We start from the raw sequence: 23539 nt of genomic DNA on the forward strand, positions 1-23539 counted from the left end.
CTAACCCTGGTGTCCGCAGTTTCCACTTGAAGATATTCATTCGTGTCCACTGTCTCCAGATGATTCATAAGGACTTTGCGAGCTATGCTCACTTCTGCTGCACTGTCTAGCATTGTCTGAGCCCACTCTCCGTTTTTCAGTTGTGTCCTCAGTATTCTCGGCATTGTTAACTACCTTGATACTGGCTACCTTCTTTTTTGGAAATTGTAATTTCTTTTTTAGTTGAGCAGGTTCCTTGTCTTTGGACTTGGCGTGCTCTTCTCTTTGTTCTGATCGTCCTCTTCTTTCCGATTTCTGCGAGGAATTCTGAAAAGATTGAGAGGGACGTGTATCAATGTCTTGATATCTATCAGGTTTTTTTATATTATCCCTATTTCTAAGGTTATATCTATTCCCAGAGGGGTCACTCTGCGGTGACCTCTGTCTTCGGTTTGGAGATTTTTCTCTTCGCCTAGGAGACCTTCCTCTGGACTGGAATTTCTTTTCTTTAGGATTGGATTGTTTGTTTCCATCCCAGTTCTTTTTTGGTGAATTATTATTAAAAAATATTTTTTCTGGACTTTCAGTCAGCTGCGGTTTTACTGGTATTCCACCTAAACTATCTCTACCTAGTTCCTCATAGGATTTTTCTATGATTCTGGCAATTTCAGCTGGTTGGTCTGCTATATCTGTCTCTTTTAACCTCTGGCGGATCGCCACATTTGCTGCTTCACCCTTTATGTTGGCTAATAATATAGCCGAGACCTGCTTGAAGTCTTTCAGTAATTTCATACCAAGAGTTAAAGCGGGTTCTGGACCGTATTCGTCTTGAATTTGTTTTAGCACATCTGGTATCACCGAAAGGGATGGAACACCGTGCGTTTTTGTGTAGATGGAAGCAAAGACTGTACCCCAAGTGTCACAATCCTCAATGTGTGGTGCGATTCCCATTGGAAGACTGATAGTCAGAATCCTGTGTTTTTCTAGCGGGGTGGTGTCAGGAAACACCGCCTCTATTTGGGTAATTTTCTGTGCCAACCAGAATGGTATTTGTTCCCGTTTAGCCGGTACTTTACCTAGGCAGGATTGGATGTTCTGTGGTGTAATTTTATTTGTGTTCCCCTGGTGAGGGGTCAGCTGTGGTAGTTTAATCGCTGGCTGAATTGTTGAAGTCCGCATTACATACTGGACTAATTGTCTATGAATTTTTAGTAATTGTTTTAGCTGTATTAACAGCTCTCCTGTAGACATCCCTTCGATGTCTGGGTGTGGTGTGTATCCGGCTAAGACCGGCCACGTTGCTCCTGGTCTACCTAAAGGACCGAGCCTGGTGATGTGATTATTATGTTTTAGGGCGCCATCAAATAAGAGCAAATGCTCTTGAAATTTGAGTGGTACTTCCACCTCCTCGAAAGGAGTGTACTCATTAGGAGGTTCCTCTATTTTGTAATAGTGGAAGTACTTTGTTACAGCATTTGCTGCTGGAAAATGTATCCATGAATAATATACCTCTGTCTGCCGATATTTGTGTGTCTCAATTACGAATATGACTGTGCCACCTCTAGGTGTCAGTCCATTTTCTATAAGTTTTAGAGTTATAGATCTCCTTTTGATGACCGGGATGAGTATTATCTCCGCGTCTGCAGCTTGCAGGGTAGCATCAGCTGCTGCGAGTTCAGTTGCTAATCTAACTGCCTCTCTTTCATCATCACTGTCTCCCATTTTACCGACAGGATGGTATTATGTTTGTTTGCAGATCAGGTTTCTTATGGAAACAAAGATTAGATGCACAATATTTTGGAACTGTTTATCCTTCAACGTTGACTATATCAAGAACCATACATAGGAGTTCCCTCCTGCGAGGTTTTGGAGGATATAACCTTTCACCCACTCCAGACGTCTTTGGAGTATAATGGGAAAAGGGGTCTGAGTGAGAAAGCACGACTGAGTTACTCTAAATGTCTTACGTTAGTTTTATCGCCCTTTCCAAACGCGTTGGGCGCCATGTAGTGTAGTTCCTATCTTCCCAATAGGCTCTGCGCATTGGAATAATACCTACAGCAGTAAAGGCCTAGGCCAGACGTTAACTAGGTCTACTACTGTCGATACTAGACTTAAGTTTTGGGTTTGCCAGCGTAGCTCAGAGTTCGCTAGAAACTTTCTCGAATGTTCAAGGAGGAATTAACTTCCCTGATTAGACAAGAAGGGATTTAGTTTCTGACAACCATAGAACATGACAACTTTGCTCTCCCCTAATCAAGAGTCAATCTCGAGAGTCGTGTGAACAAAAGGCAAATTATTTTACTCAGTCAGTACGTGCATTCTTAGTCTCATCAGAATGTAGAGAAAAGGAAGAGACGGGCGTGTTCAATAAAAAGGTGTTGTTTATTGATCAGTCTCTTTTCTCGTACAAGAGAAATGGATCGATATTATTGCAATACTTATAGCTAAGTAAAGTGCATACATTAAAAGCAATAGTATAAAGTAATACTGTAAAAACATTGATATGGTTTCTAAGCCATATGATGTTTAAAATGAATAAAGTATATTTACATACACATATACATTTGACTAAACGTACTCAACTGGTGTTTCTAAATACGCCTACCCCGTGTACCTGACCTAAGTCTAATGCGTGGGCGGGAATAGAAAGTTACAGTTTAAGTTAAGTTTGTTTTTGCCAAGTGAATAACTAAAGAATTCTCTGTGAGGGGTTATTCAGTTCTGTACCTGGAAGTTAGGATGAATGAGGAATGGTATCTCTCTCTCTGGTCTCGATATTCCAGGCTGCCTGCGAGGGCTGCCCAGAAACGCCGGTGCTGGATTCTCGGCAGGAGAAAGCAGCGCGTCTCTCAGCGCGTCAGGAAGGCGGGGCTGCTGCCAGCGGGGTCTGCTCTGCTCTCGGCTTCGGGAAGTATGGCTGCTCCGTCTCGTCACCACGCGTGTGTTTGCATATGGCAAGATCGGTAATATTTATACCTTTAAGGTGCCGAGATTGACGTAAGGATGGACATAGATACGTCAATAAAGATGTCATACGATTTGCTCGTTAGCACATTCTTTACTAAAGTTCTCGGTGAAATCAAAACAATGGCCGCAGGGTTTTGCCCAGGTTGTCATAGGTTTGATTTGGTATGAGAACTCCGTATGCCTTATCAGGGACTGGAGGAATATCGCTTGTCTAATTAGATCGCAAGCGTTATGACCTAATCAGATAACACGTTCCTGTGCCGTAGTGTGACTGCGTCAGATAACGGTATCTGCATCATGGGGGTTTTCTGCCTCATGGGCTGACTGCTAGTTAACTTGTTGGTTTGTTTAACTAGAATAGGGTCAGGAATAGGGGGATCGATTCAGAACCGATAGGAATACATGACAGTCTCATGCAGGCAGTGCAATATTAAAAGCACCTGAGTTTCAGAAATGAGCAGCTGTGTTTGTGTTGTGTCTAGAGCTTGGGCCGATCAACCTGCATCAACAGCATACATTGTTATTTTAACCTTGAACACTTTGTGCAGACTTGAGGTCGCAGTGTGAGTCTAGAGATATGAAAAACAGACCGTTCTCATGTGAAGGAAAAGCTAGCAGTTTGTCTTTATAAAAACAGAGACATGTAGTGTCATGTGCAAAAGCAGCAAAATGGTGTTTTCGCAACTAACTCACTTATGCTAATATAGCAATGTGTGCAGGCAGAATCATATTCATCCCTACACTTTTACAGGTAGCATGAACAGGAACACTTGGATGTTTTTCTTTGTAACTCTTCATCGCCAAATAAAATCCACCAGTGTTTCGTTTCTTTTATTCCACATTGAGCTAGTCTCCCAGTGGATTTCCTGTTATATCACGTTGTTTTTTCTATATGTACTGAAGTGAACAATCACTGGGAACAGACACTTTCAATATTCTACAAATCTTTGGTTTTCTTCATTTCTTCTAGTCGAGTCTTCATTCATCTGGAATTTGAATAACCCACATAATTATATACTTGTTCCTGTAATTCCTTCATCTCACAATAACTGCACTGTTCTGCTCCTGTCTATGTCCTCAGATGAGTCAATATTATTGTTAATGTTCTTAAGTTCTTTTTGAATTCACTGCATCTCTAGGATTATTTCTAAGTGAGTTAAATGAAGGTGTGTGTTCGCTGAGGCTATGCAGGATCAGAAATTGACAAAAGCTCGACACACTTTTAGTGCAATTGTAAGGTTTACCCCAGGTGTGTTTGCAATTGACAAAATCACTTCTGACATTCATTGCATTGCCCATTTTTACTCTGTGTATGTTAGTTGATGTATCCGTAGGTTTAATAACTGATAGAAGATATTCACACATTCACTGCATCTGAAAGGTTTTTTCTCTGTGTGCATTAACTGATGAATCCTTAATGCGAAAGTTTTCCTAAAGGTACTTCTACACTCACTACAGTTGTATGGTATTTACAGAGTGAGTGCAAGCTGATGTCTACATAGGCTTGATAATTGACTACATTTCTTCACATATTCATTGCACTTGAAGGCTTTTCTTCTGCGTGTGTTCACTGATTCCTGTTTAGGATTGATAATGGACTACAGCTTTTCAAGCATTCATGGCATTTAAAAGATTTGTTTCCCATTTGTGAGCTCGCTGATGATTTCTTAATGCTGAAGAGTAAGTAAAACTACTGCCACATTCATTGCAATGGTAGGGTGTTTCCCCTTTGTGTGTTCTCTGATGTGTGTGGAGGTTTGATTGTAACCTAAAACTACTTCCACATTCACTGCAATTGTATTTTTTTTTCCCCAGTGTGTATTCGCTGATGTCTCTGGAGGTTTGTTAACTGACTGAAGCTCTTTACACACACACTGCACTGGTATAGTTTTTCCCCTGTGTGTGTTTTCTGATGTGTGTGGAGGTTTGATTGTACCCTAAAACTACTTCCACATTCACTGCAATTGTATGGTTTTTCCCCAGTGTGTATTCGCTGATGTCTCTGGAGGCCTATTAACTGACTGAAGCTCTTTACACATTCACTGCACTGGTATGGTTTTTCCCCTGTGTGTATTCTCTGATGTCTGCGGAGACATATAATTTGACTGAAGCTCTTCACACATTCACTGCAATGGTATGGTTTTTCCCCTGTGTGTGTTCGCTGATGTGTTTGGAGTTCTGCTAACGTACTGAAACTCTTCACACATTCACTGCAATGGTATGGTTTTCCCCCTGTGTGTATTTTCTGATGTGTGTGGAGCTGTGAAATGTGATTGAAGCTCTTTACACATTCCTTACAATGGTATGGTTTTTCCCCTGTGTGGGTTCGCTGATGTATTTGGAGTTCTTGTAACCGACAGAAGCTCTTCACACATTCACTGCAATGGTATGGTTTTTCCCCTGTGTGTATTCTCTTATGTGTGTGGAGCTGTGAAATTTGATTGAAGCTCTTTACACATTCCTTGCAATGGTATGGTTTTTCCCCTGTGTGTATTCTATGATGTCTATGGAGGCTTGATAATTGACTGAAGCTCTTCACACATTCCTTGCAATGGTATGGTTTTTCCCCTGTGTGTGTTCGCTGATGTGTTTGGAGTTTTGCTAACGTACTGAAACTCTTCACACATTCACTGCAATGGTATGGTTTTTCCCCTGTGTGTATTCTCTGATGTGTGTGGAGCTGTGAAATTTGATTGAAGCTCTTTACACATTCCTTGCAATGGTATGGTTTTTCCCCTGTGTGTATTCTCCGATGTCTATGGAGGTGTGATAATTGACTGAAGCTCTTCACACATTCCTTGCAATGGTATGGTTTTTCCCCTGTGTGTGTTCGCTGATGTGTTTGGAGTTCTGCTAACGTACTGAAACTCTTCACACATTCACTGCAATGGTATGGTTTTTCCCCTGTGTGTATTCTCTGATGTCTATGGAGGTTGGAAATTTGATTGAAGCTCTTTACACATTCCTTGCAATGGTATGGTTTTTCCCCTGTGTGGGTTCGCTGATGTTTTTGGAGTTCTTGTAACCGACAGAAGCTCTTCACACATTCACTGCACTGGTATGTTTTTTCCCCTGTGTGTATTTTCTGATGTGTATAGAGGTTTGAAATTTGACTGTAGCTCTTTACACATTCATTGCAATGGTATGGTTTTTCCCCTGTGTGTATTCTCTGATGTGTGTAGAGGTTTGAAATTTGACTGAAGCTCTTTACACATTCATTGCAATGGTATGGTTTTTCCCCTGTGTGTATTCTCTGATGTGTGTGGAGCTGTGAAATCTGTTTGAAGCTCTTTACACATTCCTTACAATGGTATGGTTTTTCCCCTGTGTGGGTTCGCTGATGTTTTTGGAGTTCTTGTAACCGACAGAAGCTCTTCCCACATTCATTGCAATGGTATGGTTTTTCCCCTGTGTGGGTTCGCTGATGTGTTTGGAGATGTTTTAACCGACTGAAGCTCTTTACACATTCATTGCAATGGTATGGTTTTTCCCCTGTTTGTATTTGCTGATGCTCTTTTGGGGTTTCTAATTGGCTAAAGTTCTTGACATATTCAGTGCAATTGCACACTTTTTCTCCTGACCGTGTTTCCTGAAGGGTCAGCATAGTTAATAAACCACTTGCGTTATTTTCACATTCCCTGTATGTGTGTGATATTTCCGATTTAACAATAAAATACAAGACTCACTAAATACCTGCCACATTCATAATATCAGTAAGGCTTCCTTGTGGGTGATTGCATCTTTAGATTGGATAATGGCTTTGCCTGTTTGCGGGTAAAGCTTAATCTTCTTTCGGTAGGTGCAAATTGGGACAATACTCTGTACTTCAGAGAGCAGATCTCCGCTTTCCTTTAGCCTTCAGTTGTTGGGCTTCACTTCATTGTGCTTTTCCCTGGTGCCTGTGGTTTGGCTAGAAAGAGTTAACAATACACCTAGAGCACTGAATGCTGGTCTGGTGCCAGTTTAGATAGCGAAGCACTGCTCTAGCCATATCATGGTGGTGAAGCGACTCGTAATGTGTACAGCTACTCCAAAGAGTGTCCCATGGCAAAGCACAGGTCAGAAAAGAAAGTAAATCTGGTTGTTTCAAACAAGGACAAAAAGCCAAGTTTTCAACCTTTTTTTTTAAACATTATCATGTTACTAACACCTCAAAGCTGAAGAGGGAGTTTGTTCCAAGCTGTGGATCCCAAATAGACACGAGACCTTCCTCCAACTCTCATACCGGCCTCATGATCAAAGCTGGTGTTGGACGCTTGTTTATACAGCAGGTGGTTTGTCAGTTTTGTTGTCTTGGTTTTGTTGAGGTAATTTCTTCATCTTGGGGTGTCGAGGTGCAGATCTCAGACTCGGGCACTCACTGAATTGCCTTTCACTGCTTCTTCCTGGATCTGTCCTCTGCCTCTGATTGCACTGATGTTTTTGGAGCTCCTTATTTTTGATAATTTTTGCAGGTTTGATGTGTTATCTTCATTATTCATAATCAATCCGTGCATTTAAGGCTAATTTTCTGTTGGATGTAAAGAAATGTAATATTACTAAATGCAAATGTAATAGAATGTGAATACACAATATTTAACCAGCTGGATAAGACATCTCTTCTCTACCATATGTGAAATTTAGTAAGGAACATTTTACCATACATGGATATTTCATTAAAACTGTGGTTGAACATGTCACATCTTATTTACTTCTGAAAAGGCAGTGATTTACCATTGTTCAGAGTAAATTACTAAGGAAAGGGCAGCTAAAGAGCACTCATGTGCTACAGGTACAGTTTTGGGTAGATACACATGGATAAGATTTCATTTAAACAGAACAGATTGTGGAAAAAGAGAGGAATCAGGAAGCGCTGCAGTTAATTCAGTTTCAGGAAGTATCTACCAGAGGTAGCTCTTCAGGAAGTGTCTAACAAAGGTAACTTTTCAGAAAGTGTATAACAAAGGTAACTCTTCAGGAAGTATATATGACAAAGGTAACTCCGGGCATCTTTTTCCACAATGCTTTCCTGTTCACACTGGATCAGCTCAAATGCCAACTGCCGCCTTTACCTTGCTTGTTACTAAAGACAGGGGTCCCAGTTTATACAGGGTGGTCACTCCTTGACAACAAGGGAGATGTCTTCAGTCTTCTAGTCGGTATAGAATATCGAAGGTCCAAGAGTTTCATTTCAGAGTTTCGTTCCAGGATAATCTAAAGTCCTGGGGACACAGCTCCTATCTTTATACTAAGAAAATAGGCTGGATTACCCACTAGGTCCCTCCTATGGGTGGACCTGGGAAGGGGGTGGTTACATCCCTTTCCCTTTGTCCAGTATCACGCGCGCCAGAGCGGGGCTGGAGTGCCCCAGCAACTGGTTTGAACCGGGCTATGCATGGAGCATCTTGTGGGCCCCAGGCAGTTGAAGTTGAAAAGGTTCTTGATAAAGCGCACTGCGACCAAGCGGCTCCCTGGCGCTGAAAGTAGAGGGCTGAGGAGAATGGAATTTTGCCGAAAGCAGATCAGCAAGAGTACGCTTGGGAGAACAGATAGGTCTTAAGGGCCTTGCGGAATTGTGAGTAGACTGGGATAGATCTGATGGACAGAGGGAGGCTGTTCCAAAAGCGAGGAGCTAATACAGAGAATCTAGTGCCTCCAGTTTTAGATCTACGGAACCGCAGAACATTGAGGAGGGACTGATTGGAGGAATGAAGGGCACGATTGGGAATGTAGGGAATGATGAGAGAGTTAATGAAAGCCGGGGCAGTGCGGGCACGAGCCATAAAGGCCAGGCAGCCCATCTTAAAGAGGGATCTCTGACAGATGGGAAGCCAGTGAAGGGATTTCAAAACAGGAGTGATGTGGAGGGACTTGGGAAGGTGATGGATAAGACGGGCGGCCTGATTCTGAATAGCCTGAAGACGGCGTAGTTCGTAGGCCGGAATGCCCACGTAAAGGCTGTTCCCGTAATCAAGACGGGAAAGAATCATTGCCAAAATAATAAGTTTAAGAGCTTCGGAGGAAAAGAAACGGGACACTTTCCGGATAATCCGGAGGGAGAGGAAACAGGAAGAGACAACTGAGCTAATCTGGGCATGCATGGAGATGTCCCGACTGACTTTAATACCCAAGGTCTTTGCGGAGGCCACCGGTACGGGCGGGGGGCCGAAGGTGGAGGGCCAAAAGGCGGCGGACCAAGGGGAGGTGGTAGGGCCAGTCAGGACCAACTCTGTCTAGCCCAGATTAAGCTTAAGTTGATTACGGTTCATCCACTCCGAAATGAAAACTAGGGTGGAGTGGAATTTAGGTAGGGAGTGCAGAGGAGAGGAGAGATCGAAAACTAACTGGAGGTCATCCGCATAGTTATACACGGAGACCCCCATGTCAAGAAGAGAAAGAATAAGGGGGTGAATGTAAAGATTGAAAAGAAGAGGGGACAGGGAGGAGCCTTGGGGGACCCCGCAAGGGACCAAGTGGGTGGGGGCGGTATAACCAGAGAGATGGACCGCCTGAGTCCGTTCTTTAAGAAAAGAGACGAGCCAAGAGAGGGCGGTGCCCCGGACGCCCGCTGCGCAGACACGGCCGAGGAAGATGGAGTGGTCGACCATGTCAAATGCAGCGGACAGATCAAGGAGCACCAAGGCTTGAGGTAAGTTGGAATCCGCCTTGCTCTTTAGCTCGTCTAGAACGGACAGGACCACTGACTCGGTAGAGTGGGCCGGGCGGAAACCCGCTTGGTGGGAGGCCAAAAGATGGTTATCCTCAATGAAGGAGGAGAGACAGGATGTGATATAACTCTCCAAGATCTTCCCAAGGTAAGGGAGAAGGGAGATGGGTCTAAAGTTGGACAGAAGGGAGGGGTCTAAACCAGTCTTTTTTAAGGTGGGGCGAACTATAGCCGTTTTGAAGAATTTCGGGACTAGGCCTGAGGAGATGGGGGCATTAAGGAGGGAAGGGGGGGATCAGGGCAGTGAGTGAAAAGCTCTCTCAGAATGCGAGCTGGAGCACAGTCAGCCGGGGAGCCTGACTTCACTTTCTGAAGTAGAGCCAGAAAGGAATCCAGAGAGATAGGGGGAAAATGATCGAGAGAAGAAGGGGACAGAGGGAGAGCAGGGGAGAGGGGTGGCGAAGATACTAAAGGAATGTTAAATTTGATCTTCGCGATCTTCTCTAAAAAAGAAGTCGTTCAGGGACAGACAGAGAGCTTGGGAAGGGATGAGGTTAGGGTTGGCCCTGTCAGAAGCAACTAAGTTGCGGACTATGGAGAAAATCTCTTTGGGCTTATTGGCTGACAAAGATATCTTCTCCGAAAAGTAGGTGGTTTTAGCTAGGAGGATAGCCTTCTTGTATTTAGCCAAAAGAAACTTATATTTGGCTCGCAAGAAGGGACAATAGTTGCGTCTCCAGTGGTGTTCAGATCGCCTAAGGTCCAGTGTCTGGAAAGCATTGTTCCATTCAACCCACCCTGCCCCAATACACTACAGGCTGTCTGGGGAGGTGCTAGCACCTCCCTCGACAGGAAACCCATTGTCCAGGCCTCCCTTGCTGGAGTTTCGTCCAGTAGCAGGAGTTCAGACTTGTGTCTGTGGCAGCAGCATCCATTTTGTGATGCTGAAGCTCTGTTTAACTTTAACTGGGTAAAGCAGTAACATACATGTCTTTTCCCTCTAGAAGGATGGAATGCTACCCCGCTGCCAGAATTGGTGTGGGGGGGGGGTAGTATTCCAAAGTGTTTGACACCCTACACCACATGTTTTGATAAAGGGGCTCAGCTCAAGCTAGGGCAGCCTCTCACATAAAACCAAGCACTCTGCCTTGAGGATTGTCGAGGCCTACCATGGGAGTGACTTATAGGTGCATATGTGTCTATATATAAAGGTAGATATAGATATACTATATCTAAGTAAGGGGTGATTACACCACCTTACTCAAGCTGAGTGATCAGCCTGTGGTGTCAGTTTGGATGGCCAGACAGGGGTGGCATAATGCATGCTTCAGCCCCTGGTAGGCCTTGGATGCACCTATGCCCTGGGTACCTATGGTACACTACACAGGGGCTCACAGAGGTGACCCAATACCCAATCTGGTATGTACCTAAAGTACATGGAGTCCATTTTATAGGGAGAGCAGATAGCCTGGAGCCCCGAATAGCAGGATCTCAGGCCAACTAAGTCGAAAACCAGCAAAACACAAGGCAAAAAGTTGGGGTAACCATATAGTCAGATATCCACCTTCCTACATCCAGTGTCTTCACAGTGTTGGAAATTATCAATTTTATTAACAGCACAATATTAACTCACCACTGCTGTGGCTTGCAGTCATAAGGCCATTATGAACGGACTAAGTTGTGTGCCAGAATGCCTGTGAATAGTTTAGCAAGAATGTTTCGGAGGGAGATTGGTCTCATGTTGAGCAGGCCTAGGGGGTTTGCCAGGGCCTGTGAATAACTGTTTCTCTCTTGGTGTCAGTGGGCTTATCTGTGTCCTCAGCTCTTTCAACAATGTTTGAAAACAAAACTAGTCAGATGATAGCTGCCAGGTGTACATGTTTTGCACGTGCAGAATCACACACTAGTAGCTGTACTGCATGCATGATTCCCCTTGTCAGTTTGTGAGCAAGTGAGCATTCACAGACCCCAATCTGACTTTTTCTAACACTGGAAACAGTCAGAGTTTCACTTCAACAAAATGCTGGAGTAACTCTCTTTCCAGGATAGGAAGAGAAATGGATCACCCTCTAAACCTGGTAGCGAGTAGTTCTATACGGTTCATAGCACCATTTATCTGGGGAAAACTGGGGAAATGGTACAATGCACTGGGAAAATGGCATGTGATGACAATGTGTCATGACATTCCCACTAAACCTGCTTTTACACCTTTTGTGAGCTGTCTGTGTTCAGTTTATCAAGGCCCAGGGTTTAGTTTCAAGTCAAGAGATAGTGCAGGATTAGACTAATTATAATGTCATAGATACCAACAAATGCCTTTAACACGTATGCCTTTACCCTGCAATGCCTTTACCACGTATGCCTTTACCACGTAACACATTTACCATGCATATGCCTTGACCATGCATAATGAAGGATTTACAAAAATGGCCCTGCCAGTAAATGGTGGGTGCCCTTGAGCCCACCAAAGGCACCCACATGATCAATGTTGAGGGACCCCAAAGTCCCCATGACGCCAGCGGGAGCCAGTATTGTTCCTACCCGTAGGGAGCAGCTTAAAACCCTGCGCTCTACGGGCAGAAACAATTTTTTTATGTGTTTCTCTACCCGCTTTATAAGCTGTGCATTGTGGGGAGTGTAAGTTATAGTTAGCCCAGGTAACTATAACTGCTCAGTTTCTACGGTTTTGAGTATGTAAAATCTGAACCTAAGTAAACGTCTCTGTAACCTTGTTTTTTTCTGTGTATTTCTAAGGTTTTTGATGCTATTTCCAACCTATAACGTCTCTGTAAACTATGGTTTTTTTCAGTGAAAATATCTCTCTCTTTCTCTCTCTCTCTGTCTCTCTCTCTTTCTCTCTCTCTCTATATATATATATATATATATGTATATATATATATATATATATATAGAGAGAGAGACAGATATATATATATATATGTGTATATACATAATTTATGACTTATTATTATAAGAGACAACTCTATAAGGCCTTGTAGAATGCATTATTTATAGATTGTAGCACAGGTAACCTTGCATTACGTAAACGGGAATCTAAGTGGATAATTAATCTCGAGACTAAATACCCTAAAGGTCACAACCTCGATGAGGAACTTGCATACCACTTAAAAGTATGATTTTCCGTTCTGTTACTGTTGTGTTAATGACATGCAGCTGCAATTACAAAGCACCATCCTGTTTTTTTGCTTATGGAAAAACTTATCAATATGATTATGTGTACAAAATATCATATGATGATTTTATATTCACATAGGGATTAAACTCTAATTTTGTTTGATTCTACTTATAGGAAGAAAGGACAGGTTACCTATGCTGCGGACTGTCTCATCCGTTACTGATAACCTACCCCTTTCTTCCAAGGGTCCTGTTTCTCAGATAAGAACTTATATTTTTTAGATTAAGATTTATTTAGTGCACTTTCTATTTTTACTCTTCTCTTTTGGTACAGGGAGTACTGTATAGGCGATCAACGAACGTATTTGAGTCTATCTTAAGATATATAACTAAGCACGATATGTAGGACGATGTTCAGATAAGAATGGCACTACGCCATATACGATGATAGTTTGTGTAAAATTGGGCACTATGCCATACATGATCTCACTCATTTTCAGCAATAGGAGATTTTTTCGTCAGTTATCTATGATATTATAATGACACTATGTCGAAAAAATAATGTTTCTATGTGTTAACGAATGTAGAATATATATAGACGATTATGTAAATATTCATTTACAATTATTATTTTGGGTCACTTATTGGATTTATGAGATGTATGCATATACACATCTAAAGAAATGAACTTTGTGCTAAATACTATGTATGTGTATAAACCACTCTAAGATGGCCGCCAAGTTCGATCTGGACACCAGTTACCAAACAACTAGTCCCTCTTTGGTGTCTTAAGCCTATGTATAGACTTCCTGTATCAATGGCAAATTGTGTGATCAAGACAGCTTTCGCTGTCGAAACGTGTAACTTTTGCATATTAAACTGTGGATTATCCTGAGTGTGAGTCTTTTCTGAGAAGAAAACTGCTGTGGATTATATATATATATATATATTCACTGAAAAAACCATAGGTTATAGACCATATATAGTTAGGAATTAGCATTTAAAAAACCTTATTTTACTCACACAAAACCATTGAAATTCCATATATAGTTAGTTGCACTAACTATATATCGCGCACCCGCAATCCACTGCTGATGATGTCACATATTACATCATTCATGACATGGTCAGTGACATCACTGATGACATCACTGATGACATCTCAAATGACATCACTGATGACATCATCCAGTGACTGTGAGTTTCTGTAAAGTTTAAATATGTTTTACATATTGAAGAATGAGTAGATGTATAACTGTTGGAAGAAGGATTTAGTAGGTGCATGACTGAATGTATGAGTGAGAGATTAAATGTGTCTCACTGAGTGCATGGGTTAGTGACTAAACTGTCTTAATTTGTGCATCATTATGTCTGTTGTTCTGTAAACTGCTGCATGTGTTGATCAGTAGCTATATGATTAACTATATGGGTTATTGATTGATTGTCCAAGTATTTGTATGGGAGACTGAGTGTGTGTGTGGCTGGCTGGGAGGTGTGTGACTCTGTGCAGATCAATGTGTACTTGTATCAATGATTGTATAAGAAAGTAAGTATGTGTTAGTATATGTTTGAAAATGTAAGGTGCTCTATGTTTAACTGTATAGACAAGAAAATGGAAGTATGATTGATTCTTTACAGGACTGACTAGGTGTGTGAGTAACTCCATGGATGAGTGGCAGAGTGTGAGTGTCTGTATAGGTGTATGAGTGCATATGATAGTGTTGTAAAGATGAGTGATTGTATGTATGAATGATTGTATGGGTGAATGAGTGAATGTGTGTGTAGACGTAGGAATCAGTGAGTACGTATGTAGTAACTAGTATTGGTGTGTCAATGGTTTCAAAAATTATACTCTGTATTTAACACTGGGTGAAACAGAGGTTATATTAAAATGTGAGGAGATGCATTGTATTGTCACATGAATGATATCATCAGTGATGTGGTCATTGATGTCAAATGAGATGTCATCAGTGATGTCATCAGTGATGTCATTTGAGATGTCATCAGTGATGTCATCAGTGATGTCACTGACCATGTCATGAATGATGTAATATGTGACATCATCAGCAGTGGATTGCGGGTGCGCGATATATAGTTAGTGCAACTAACTATATATGGAATTTCAATGGGTTTGTGTGAGTAAAATAAGGTTTTTTAAATGCTTATTCCTAACTATATATGGTCTATAACCTATGGTTTTTTCAGTGAATTTTCAAGGTTTTGTAAATGCTAATTCCTAACTATATATGGTCTATAACCTATGGTTTTTTCAGTGAATTTCAATGGTTTTTTAATAGCAAATATCATAAGCTGTCGAATGTCAAGTACGTGGTAAGTGAAAACATTTTCGTGTTTATGCACACTGATCTGCTTTGAATGGTGCCCCCCCCCCTCATTTCTATTAGGAGTACTCTCTCTTTGCACATAGTGAAGGGTACTTAACGCAGGCCTTTGCCCCCGTTGTAATACGTCGTGCCTGCTTCTCTCTCCATTTGATTGATTGTTATCCAAGTATTTACTGTTTTAGGATTGGTTCTCTTTGGTTCATTCTCTATTTACAAACAAACACAGAGTCGCAATACTCTGTTTAGTCTTTGCAGATAACGAAAAATCGTGTAAAAAAAAAAAGAAAAGGAATCGAGCAAAATCAGTAGGCCACTAATGGGATCTCTTTTTGACCTCGCTAAAATAGAAACATTAGGAACAACCCCTCATGACAAATACAAAACTAGTGAAATGAACTGAACTCCACACAATGATGGCTGCAAAACAGCTCGGCTCCGCCACCTACCCCGCCCAAAATAACGATAAAGAGCGGCTGCCATGATTGGTTGCGGAATGGCCACGACGGAGCTACGAAATGGTGCTGCTCTCATGCTAACCCCAGCTTCAGTCTGAAACATCCAGAAACACTGTAGACTACCAATTCGATCAGTTCCGGTAGCGCCCCAATGTAACCCGGTAGAGAAGAACTAGCCCTCCCCTCTTTGACTAATGGTTCTTATTGCCTGTCCCTTCTGTTGTCATTTAACAGAACTATTTAGCCTGCTGAAAGGGGTTGTGTTCCGACCGCTGGTTGGTGGAGACATTTTGACTATATTCTGGACCTGCGTTGTCGCGTAATGCGTCATATGACGCGTCGCGTTAGCGCATCCGGAAGTCATCCGGGGCTTGTTAATAAAACTTTTCATTGGTTCATTTTACTTTTCTTATTCTAATGATGAAAGGCTTGGTCATATGACCTAAAAATTACGCTTTTTATTACTTCCGAACATTATTTTTTCTTAAATATATGTTATAATGTTCCAGGCTAATGTACTTTCCCGGAAAATTTACAACTGTCCTGCAAGTAAAATATATTATTTTTTCGAGAAAAAGAGCGTTTCTTCGTCCCATGACGGAGCCGTTGAGCAAAAGAGGGTCGACCTGCTGTCTTAGTCGCCGATACGCCTGAATATGAGATTCTTATCGATCACTTTATGTTGCAGGAATAGAAAACACAACAGCCCTTGACCATTTATCTTTACTGCGTTCCTTCGTATTATACCTTTTACCCTTCATGTAATTGGTCTGCTTTATTTCACTTGCCTTTTAATGATTCTAAAACAGTGACTATTATTAAAAACTTTACCAATGTATATACTACTACCATGTTTTCTTTTAAAAACCTTTATTGTGAAAATTTCATTATACAAATACGGGCCTATAACCACGTGGGCCGGCCACGGAGCAAACTGTAATCGTATATGATGAGTAGACATTTACACTGTAGAGGAACGTAACGGGCGGGCCATTAGGTTGCAAGAACTAAGGTGTCTAACAGTTACGGAATCGGTGGACGTACATTTTATAATTAAAATACGACAGAGCCAGTTACAATAAAATTATCTAGATATACATTTGCGGGCAAGTACCATGGGTGACGTTAATTCGAACTTTCAATAGTACAGTAATCAATAACACATCAGAACTTAATATCAATAGGGATGTCGAAATATTCAATCAATTCTCGTCCCCGCCCGCCATGTGCTTCAAAACTGCATACGTATCTCGTGATTTCAAGGTTCTGCAACCAGTACACAACAAGGAGTTACGAGTCCCATTTATTCCGGCGCCATTTTGGGCGAGGACGGGCAGGTCCAGGATATAGTCAAAATGTCTCTACCAACCATCGACTATGATGATGTTCATATGCTGTATTTATTAGAGTAACACTCATCTGTCCACATGAAATTAACTTGCCACAATCTAAACATGTCATTTTACTCTTTCCAAAGTTCTTCTAAATATTTGGGACCGTTTCCCTTGCCTCTGATGCTGTCAGTGCCACTTCTTTGATGAATGTACTAGCAGGTCAGGGGTTCTCCTCCAAATCTCTCTTTTATGCAGCACTATAATTAATTGGTGCCACCTCTCCATATGACGATGCATGGTATAGTTACCATAACTATATTTTTTTTCGGTTCCTCTGGAGAGTTCATCGTGGCAGATGAAGCGTGTAACGTACCGGGCATTTACCTTTTTTTGCGTGCACAGGAAAGGAAAAAAAAATCGAGCGTCCGAGTTCTAAGGTGTCCCAGGGCCATTTTAGTGGACCAGGCCCAAATCCAAAGAACAGGCCGCCATTTTGAGAGTCCTGTTGCAGCCGCCTGTCGCTGTAGCATCAAGAGCAGCCGAAACTCAGCTGAATGGCAACTGAAACGGTAAAGGGGCGCCCCACTACAGCAGACGAGCCTCCACCTAGGAAGGCCCGTTCACGCGGCCCCCCCCACCCCTTCGGGCACCCCACGCCGTTATTCGGAGCAGTATTGTAGGATGGCCACACCAGTGCGGCAACTTGCTAGACATCACCTCGGTGGTAACCGAATCTCAGCGCCTGGTGGTGTCTCCTCTTCAGAAAATATTGTTGCGCTGCCTTTTCCCCATTCACACATCGGTCCGCTACTGACGCCATCTCACAGGCTAATGGGGCGCCCCACGCCGAGTTTCAGCATTGTAGGATGACCACACCAGTACAGCAACTTGCTAGACATCACCTCGGTGCCATCCGGATCTCGGCGCCCCACTGCAGATGAAGTGCCTCTCAACTATGAAACCACCACGGTGACATCCGGATCTTGGCGCCTTGTGCTGGTTCCGGCCTATTCACACATCGGTCCGCTACTGACGCCATCTCACAGGCTAATGGGGCGCCCCACGCCGAGTTTCAGCATTGTAGGATGACCACACCAGTACAGCAACTTGCTAGACATCACCTCGGTGCCATCCGGATCTTGGCATCTCAACGCCTAGTGGTATCTTCCATACAGAAAATATTGTTGCGCTGTCTTTGGCCCCATTCGCACATCGGTCCGCAACTGACACCATCTCACAGGCCAACAGGGCGCCCCACGCCGACTTTTACCATTGTAGGATGGCCACACCAGTACAGCAACTTGCTAGACATCACCTCGTTGCCATCCGGATCTTGGCATCTCAGCGCCTTGTGGTGTCAGTCAGAAACTATTGTTGCGCTGCCTTTGGCCCCATTCGCACATCGGTCCGCTACTGACGCCATCTCACAGGCCAACGGGGCGCCCCACGCCGACTTTCAACATTGTAGGATGGCCACACCAGTACAGCAACTTGCTAGACACCACCTCGGTGCCATCCGGATCTTGGCATCTCAGCGCCTAGTGGTGTCTTCTATTCAGGAAATATTGTTGCGCTGCCTTTGGCCCCATTCGCACATCGGTCCGCAACTGACACCATCTCACAGGCCAACAGGGCGCCCCACGCCGACTTTCAACATTGTAGGATGGCCACACCAGTGCGGCAACTTACTAGACACCACCTCGGTGCCATCCGGATCTTGGTGCGTTGTGCTGCCTTCGGCCTATTCGCACATCGGTCCGCTACTGACGCAAACTCACAGGCCAACGGGGCGCCCCACGCCGACTTTCAGCATTGTAAGATGGCCACACCAGTGCTGCAACTTGCTGGACACCACCTCGGTGCCATCCGGATCTTGGCGCGTTGTGTTGCCTTCGGCCTATTCGCACATCGGTCCGCTACTGACGCCGCCTCACGTGCCAACGTATTTTCTCCGCATTTTATACCCTATGCCGCATAACAGGTCATGTGACTTGTTTATAAAACTTTTCATTGGTTCATTTTACTTTTGGTTTCCTAATGATGGAAGGCTTGATCATATGACCTAAAAACAACACTTTTCATTGGATGAAAACTTTTTTTTTTTCCCAAACGATGAAAGCCCCACCTTGTTTCTGGATGTTTCAGACTGAAGCTGGCGTCAGCATGAGAGCACCACCATCTCGTAGCTCCGTCGTGGTCATTCCGCGAGCAATCATGGCAGCCGCTCCCCACCAGAAGCCTACAGGAGTCGGGGGCCCCCAAAACTTTTGATGAATCCTCAAGGCGGAGGGGACGCTTTCGAGAATGGGGTCCAAGACCTAGCAGACTAGCGTCCGATTTCCAAGGTGTCCCAGGGCCATTTCAGTGGACCAGGCCCAAAAAGGAAACAGCCTGCCGCCATTTTGAGAGTCCTGTGACAGCCGCCTATCGCTGCACCGCAAGAGTGGGCGCAACTCAGCTGAATTGCGGCTTTTGACACAGTGGACCAAAAGTGGACGGAATGGCAACTGAAACGGTAAAGGGGCGCCCCACTACAACAGATGAGACTCCACCTGGAGAGGCCCGTTCACGCCGCCTCCCCCGGGGCACCCCACGCCGTTATTCGGAGCAGCATTGTAGGATACCAAAACCAGTGCGGCAACTTACTGGACATCACCTTGGTGCCATCGTTCTGCTTCCTTGGAACTATTCGCACAACAGTTTGCTACTGATGACCCACCCCCCGTGACGCCCCACGCCAGAAATCTGGACGTTGTGCTGCGTTGGGACTATTCGCACAGCCGACCGCTACTTCGTTGTTTTTCCCTAAAAATGTTTATATGTTATTACTGTTTTTGTTTTCTTGTATATATTTATAAGTTATTAAAGTTTTATAATCTTTTTTTTTTTTTTTTTTTTTGTCCTCATCTTGCGATTACTGTATGCTTACGGAGTATAAGGTGTCTGCCTCTTTGATCTTTTCCGACACTGCCCCTTGAGCTCTCTTGTTTGGGGAGTTATGACCTCTTGTTGGTTTTTGAGGAGTATCCTTTACTCATTACATATCGAAGCTTCTGGCTTTGATCGGGGGGAGCTAGCCAACTAGGCTACTCGACAAGTACCATACTTGTCCACCAGAAAATGTATCGCTTTAATCATAGGACTTAGGTATGGTGTTTATTTGGGGTTTAAGAAGATTTCAAAACTATCCCAGAACTTAAATCTTTTGGTTACATTACTTAGTTTATCCAGTTTGTTGATTCTTATTGCCGAGTTCAGCCATTCTGCATGGGTCGGGCAGGTGGATCCTATCCATTTGATACAAATCTCCCTCCTTGCAAGAACTATTAACACAAAGAGGAGATTCTCCTGTTCCTTAGTAAGCCCCCTTTCATTACCTGAGTCTAATATCCCAAAAAGAACAAGAGTAATACTCACAGTTAGTTGTTTGGACAGGATAGTACTCAAGGTCTTACCGACTTGGTCCCAAAACTCTTTCAATTGAGGGCAGTTTTTAAACATGTGAATGTCGTCTGATTTTTCCTCTCCACATTTGGGGCATTTCTTTATTCCAGCATTTTTAAATTTGGAGAGTTTTTTTGGTGTCCAATACGCTCTATGAATTGTATATAAATGATTTCTCTTCAGAGCCGCAGATTTCAGGTTGGACCAGCATTTGTCCACTGATTTTTCCCAAATTAAATCCAGATCCGTTATTTCAAAGTCTTTCCCCCATATTTGGGTTTCCATGTTAACATTGATATCGTTGGCTGTAATCAGAGCCCAGTACCACTTTGCAACTTCTTTCGGTGGTCGCGTTGTTTTGATCATGTCATCTTCCAATTTTTCATTGCCGTTTATACTGGGCAAAGTTCTAGACCAGCTTAACAATTGATAATATTTAAATCTGGATAGAGTATTATTTGTTATTTCTTGCAGCTCTAACCATGTTTTTAAGATTGGACCGTTTAGTATTTGACCCCAATTTTTGATGTTGGCTCTTTTCAGTGCCAATGCGAGAGTGTCTCTTAAGCATTCTGGGGTTCCAGGAGATTCCCAGATTGGAGCCCACTTACTATAGTACGATATTTTTAGAATGCCTCTAATTTGTGTCCACATTTTTGCTGCATCCCTTAATATCTTGAGCTTTATTTTTTTTAAGTATTTGGGGTGTCCGAACTTAAACAACACATAATCCTCTGATTTTGTGATTGCTTTAAGATGGTTAGGGTAGTATTCATGATTTTTTAGTAGTGCTTTAATGTTTTTGAATTGGAAAGCTCTACAGTACTCCACCAGATCTGGGCTGGCCAGCCCACCATCTTTCTTGCTCCTCCTGATCTTTTTCCATGCAATCCTTGATCCTTTTGCTGCCCAAATGAAGCTTGTTATGTTTCTTTGTGCTCGAGCTAATTCCGTCTTTCCAAATTCCATTGGTATCGCGTTGAATAGAAAAGTAAACTTGGCAGGACGGTCATCTTGATTATATTCGATCTCCCAATCAAGCTCAACGGTAAAGAGGTCCATGTCTCAAGCAGTTTTCTTACCTCTCCGGCAACTTTGTTTAGGTTTCTGTTTGCAATCTTCGCTATATCATGATTTATTAGAATTCCTAAGTACCTTATTTCGTTTTTTATAAAATTGCTTTGAAAGGTTGTGTTCCATGTCATGACTTCTGTCTTCGTTTGATTTACTAGGTATCCTGATATTTTCCCGAATGCCTTTAAAGTTTTTTCAATACTTGCCTTAGCTTTTGGGTAATCCTCAGTAAAAATCATTAGGTCGTCCGCGTAAAGAGCGATTTTTTTCTCCCACAAGCCATATTTGAATGGAATGATTTTATTGTTATTTCTTAGCTTGTTTGCCAGTGGTTCGATATATAAGTTGAATAGTAAAGGGGAGAGTGGACACCCCTGTCTCGTTCCTCTGGTTATCTTTATATTTTCTGTTAAGCTACCATTTACTAGGACCTTTGATCTTGGATCCTTATAAATCTGGCTGACCATATTAATAAAGTGAGGTCCGAAGTTGTTCTTGACCATGACTTTCTCAAGAAAAGCCCAATTGACCCTATCAAAAGCCTTTGCGGCATCAACAGCGAGTATGGTAAGTGGAGATTTCTCATTTGTTGCGATATCTATTGAAGTTAAGAGTTCTTGTGTTACCTCATGTAGATAGCTTCCTTTTGTGAAACCTTTTTGGTCTTGATGTAATAGTTTTGATATTACTCTCCCTAGTCGTGCTGCCATTATTTTAGTAAATATTTTATAGTCTGTGTTTAATAATGAAATTGGGCGATATGACTCGCATTTGAGAGGGTTCTTGCCGGATTTCAGAATGATTGTAATTATAGCATCGTTCCAGGAGTCTGGTATGGTTTTCGTTGCGTTAGAATTAGGTTAATTAGTTTGGTTATATGAGGGAGTAAAGAGTTTTTCAGCTTCATGTATAATTCGTTTGGTAAGGCGTCTGGGCCTGCGGCTTTTCCCCTTTTCAAACTTTTAATGGCTTCTGCCACTTCTTCTTCTTGAACTTCATTATCTAGAGCTTCTTTTTCGTTCTCTTCGAGTTTTAGAAGTACTGCATCTTTCAAATAAGAATCTATCATTTGATCCGAGGGATTTATGTCTTCCGTGTATAAGTCTTTAAAAAATTTCCAAAATTCGTACTTGATAGTGTTTTCATCAGAGGAAGGAATTGTTTGATCATCCGGGATAACACTTTCCACTTTGTTTTTAGCTAGATCCGATTTAAGCTTCCACGCTAGCCATTTTCCGCAACCTTCACCAAACTCATGTTTCGCCAGTTTGCTAGAATCCCATTTTTTATGTAACCTTTCTTCCAAAATTTGATCTATTTTATCTTTTTGAGTCTGTCTTTTATTAAGAAGATCTTGTTTCCTTTCCTCCTCTTGTTCTGTGGATATATCGATGTCTAAGAATCTGATCTCTGATTCCAAGTCTAAGATCTCCTGTTTTGCTTGTTTGTTTTTGTGTGCCCCTAGGCTCAGGAGTTTACCCCTTATGACAGCTTTATAGGCATCCCAGGTTATTTGTTCTGTGGTACCTAACGCATTTAACTCGAAGAAGATATTTGTTTCAGTTTCCAGCTCCTTTACGATCTCTTCGTCTTCCAGCAAAACTCTTTCGACTGTGAATCTCCTTTCGGTTATGTTATCCATGATTTGTAGTTCTAACTGTACTGCTGAATGATCTGAGAGGTGAGCTGGTAAGTGAGATACTCTTTTCACTTTCTTTGATAGTTCATTGCTAACCAGAAAGAAATCGATCCTGGATTTGTGTCCCAGTTTTTTGTTATATAGAGTAAATGGTTGTGACATTTCTCCTTTGTTTTTCCAGATGTCTACCAAATTTAGGTCCCTTTTATAAGTCCCAATCCATTGTCTCATTTTTTTTAAGGTAGTATGCCTACCCGGTGGTGATCTATCTAGTTTTAAGTCCATCACTAGGTTAAAATCTCCTCCCAATATTATGGGAGAGGTAGCTAGGAGTAGTTGTGAGTACAGTTTTCGCAGCGGATCAGGATCATCCAAATTCGGACCATAGTACCCTGTGATAGTAATCGGAGAATTTCCTATTCTGACATTAGCTATGGCCCATCGTCCTTTATTATCTACTTCTGAACTGGTTATAGTGGCTTTTAATGACTTTTTAAAGATTATTGCTATTCCCTTTA

The 23539-nt window shown here is 42.5% G+C and overlaps 2 protein-coding genes across 2 annotated transcripts in view; one reads left to right on the top strand and one right to left on the bottom strand.

Annotated features, from left to right (window-relative positions):
• Positions 1-23539, top strand: part of LOC144805720 (uncharacterized) — a 1117917-nt gene that overhangs the window by 763140 nt on the left and 331238 nt on the right. The window lies entirely within an intron of this gene.
• LOC144805721 (uncharacterized) overlaps positions 3357-23539 on the bottom strand; it is a 54994-nt gene continuing 34811 nt past the window's right edge. Inside the window, exon 2 of the mRNA XM_078672219.1 lies at positions 3357-7459. Coding sequence (XP_078528345.1) covers positions 4736-6553 — 1818 coding nt within the window. The 5' untranslated portion in view covers positions 6554-7459 and the 3' untranslated portion in view covers positions 3357-4735. The remainder of the gene's footprint in view (positions 7460-23539) is intronic.

This window comes from Lissotriton helveticus, assembly GCF_964261635.1.
Source record: "Lissotriton helveticus chromosome 1_1 unlocalized genomic scaffold, aLisHel1.1 SUPER_1_unloc_2, whole genome shotgun sequence".
In the NCBI taxonomy this organism is placed as follows: domain Eukaryota; kingdom Metazoa; phylum Chordata; class Amphibia; order Caudata; family Salamandridae; genus Lissotriton; species Lissotriton helveticus.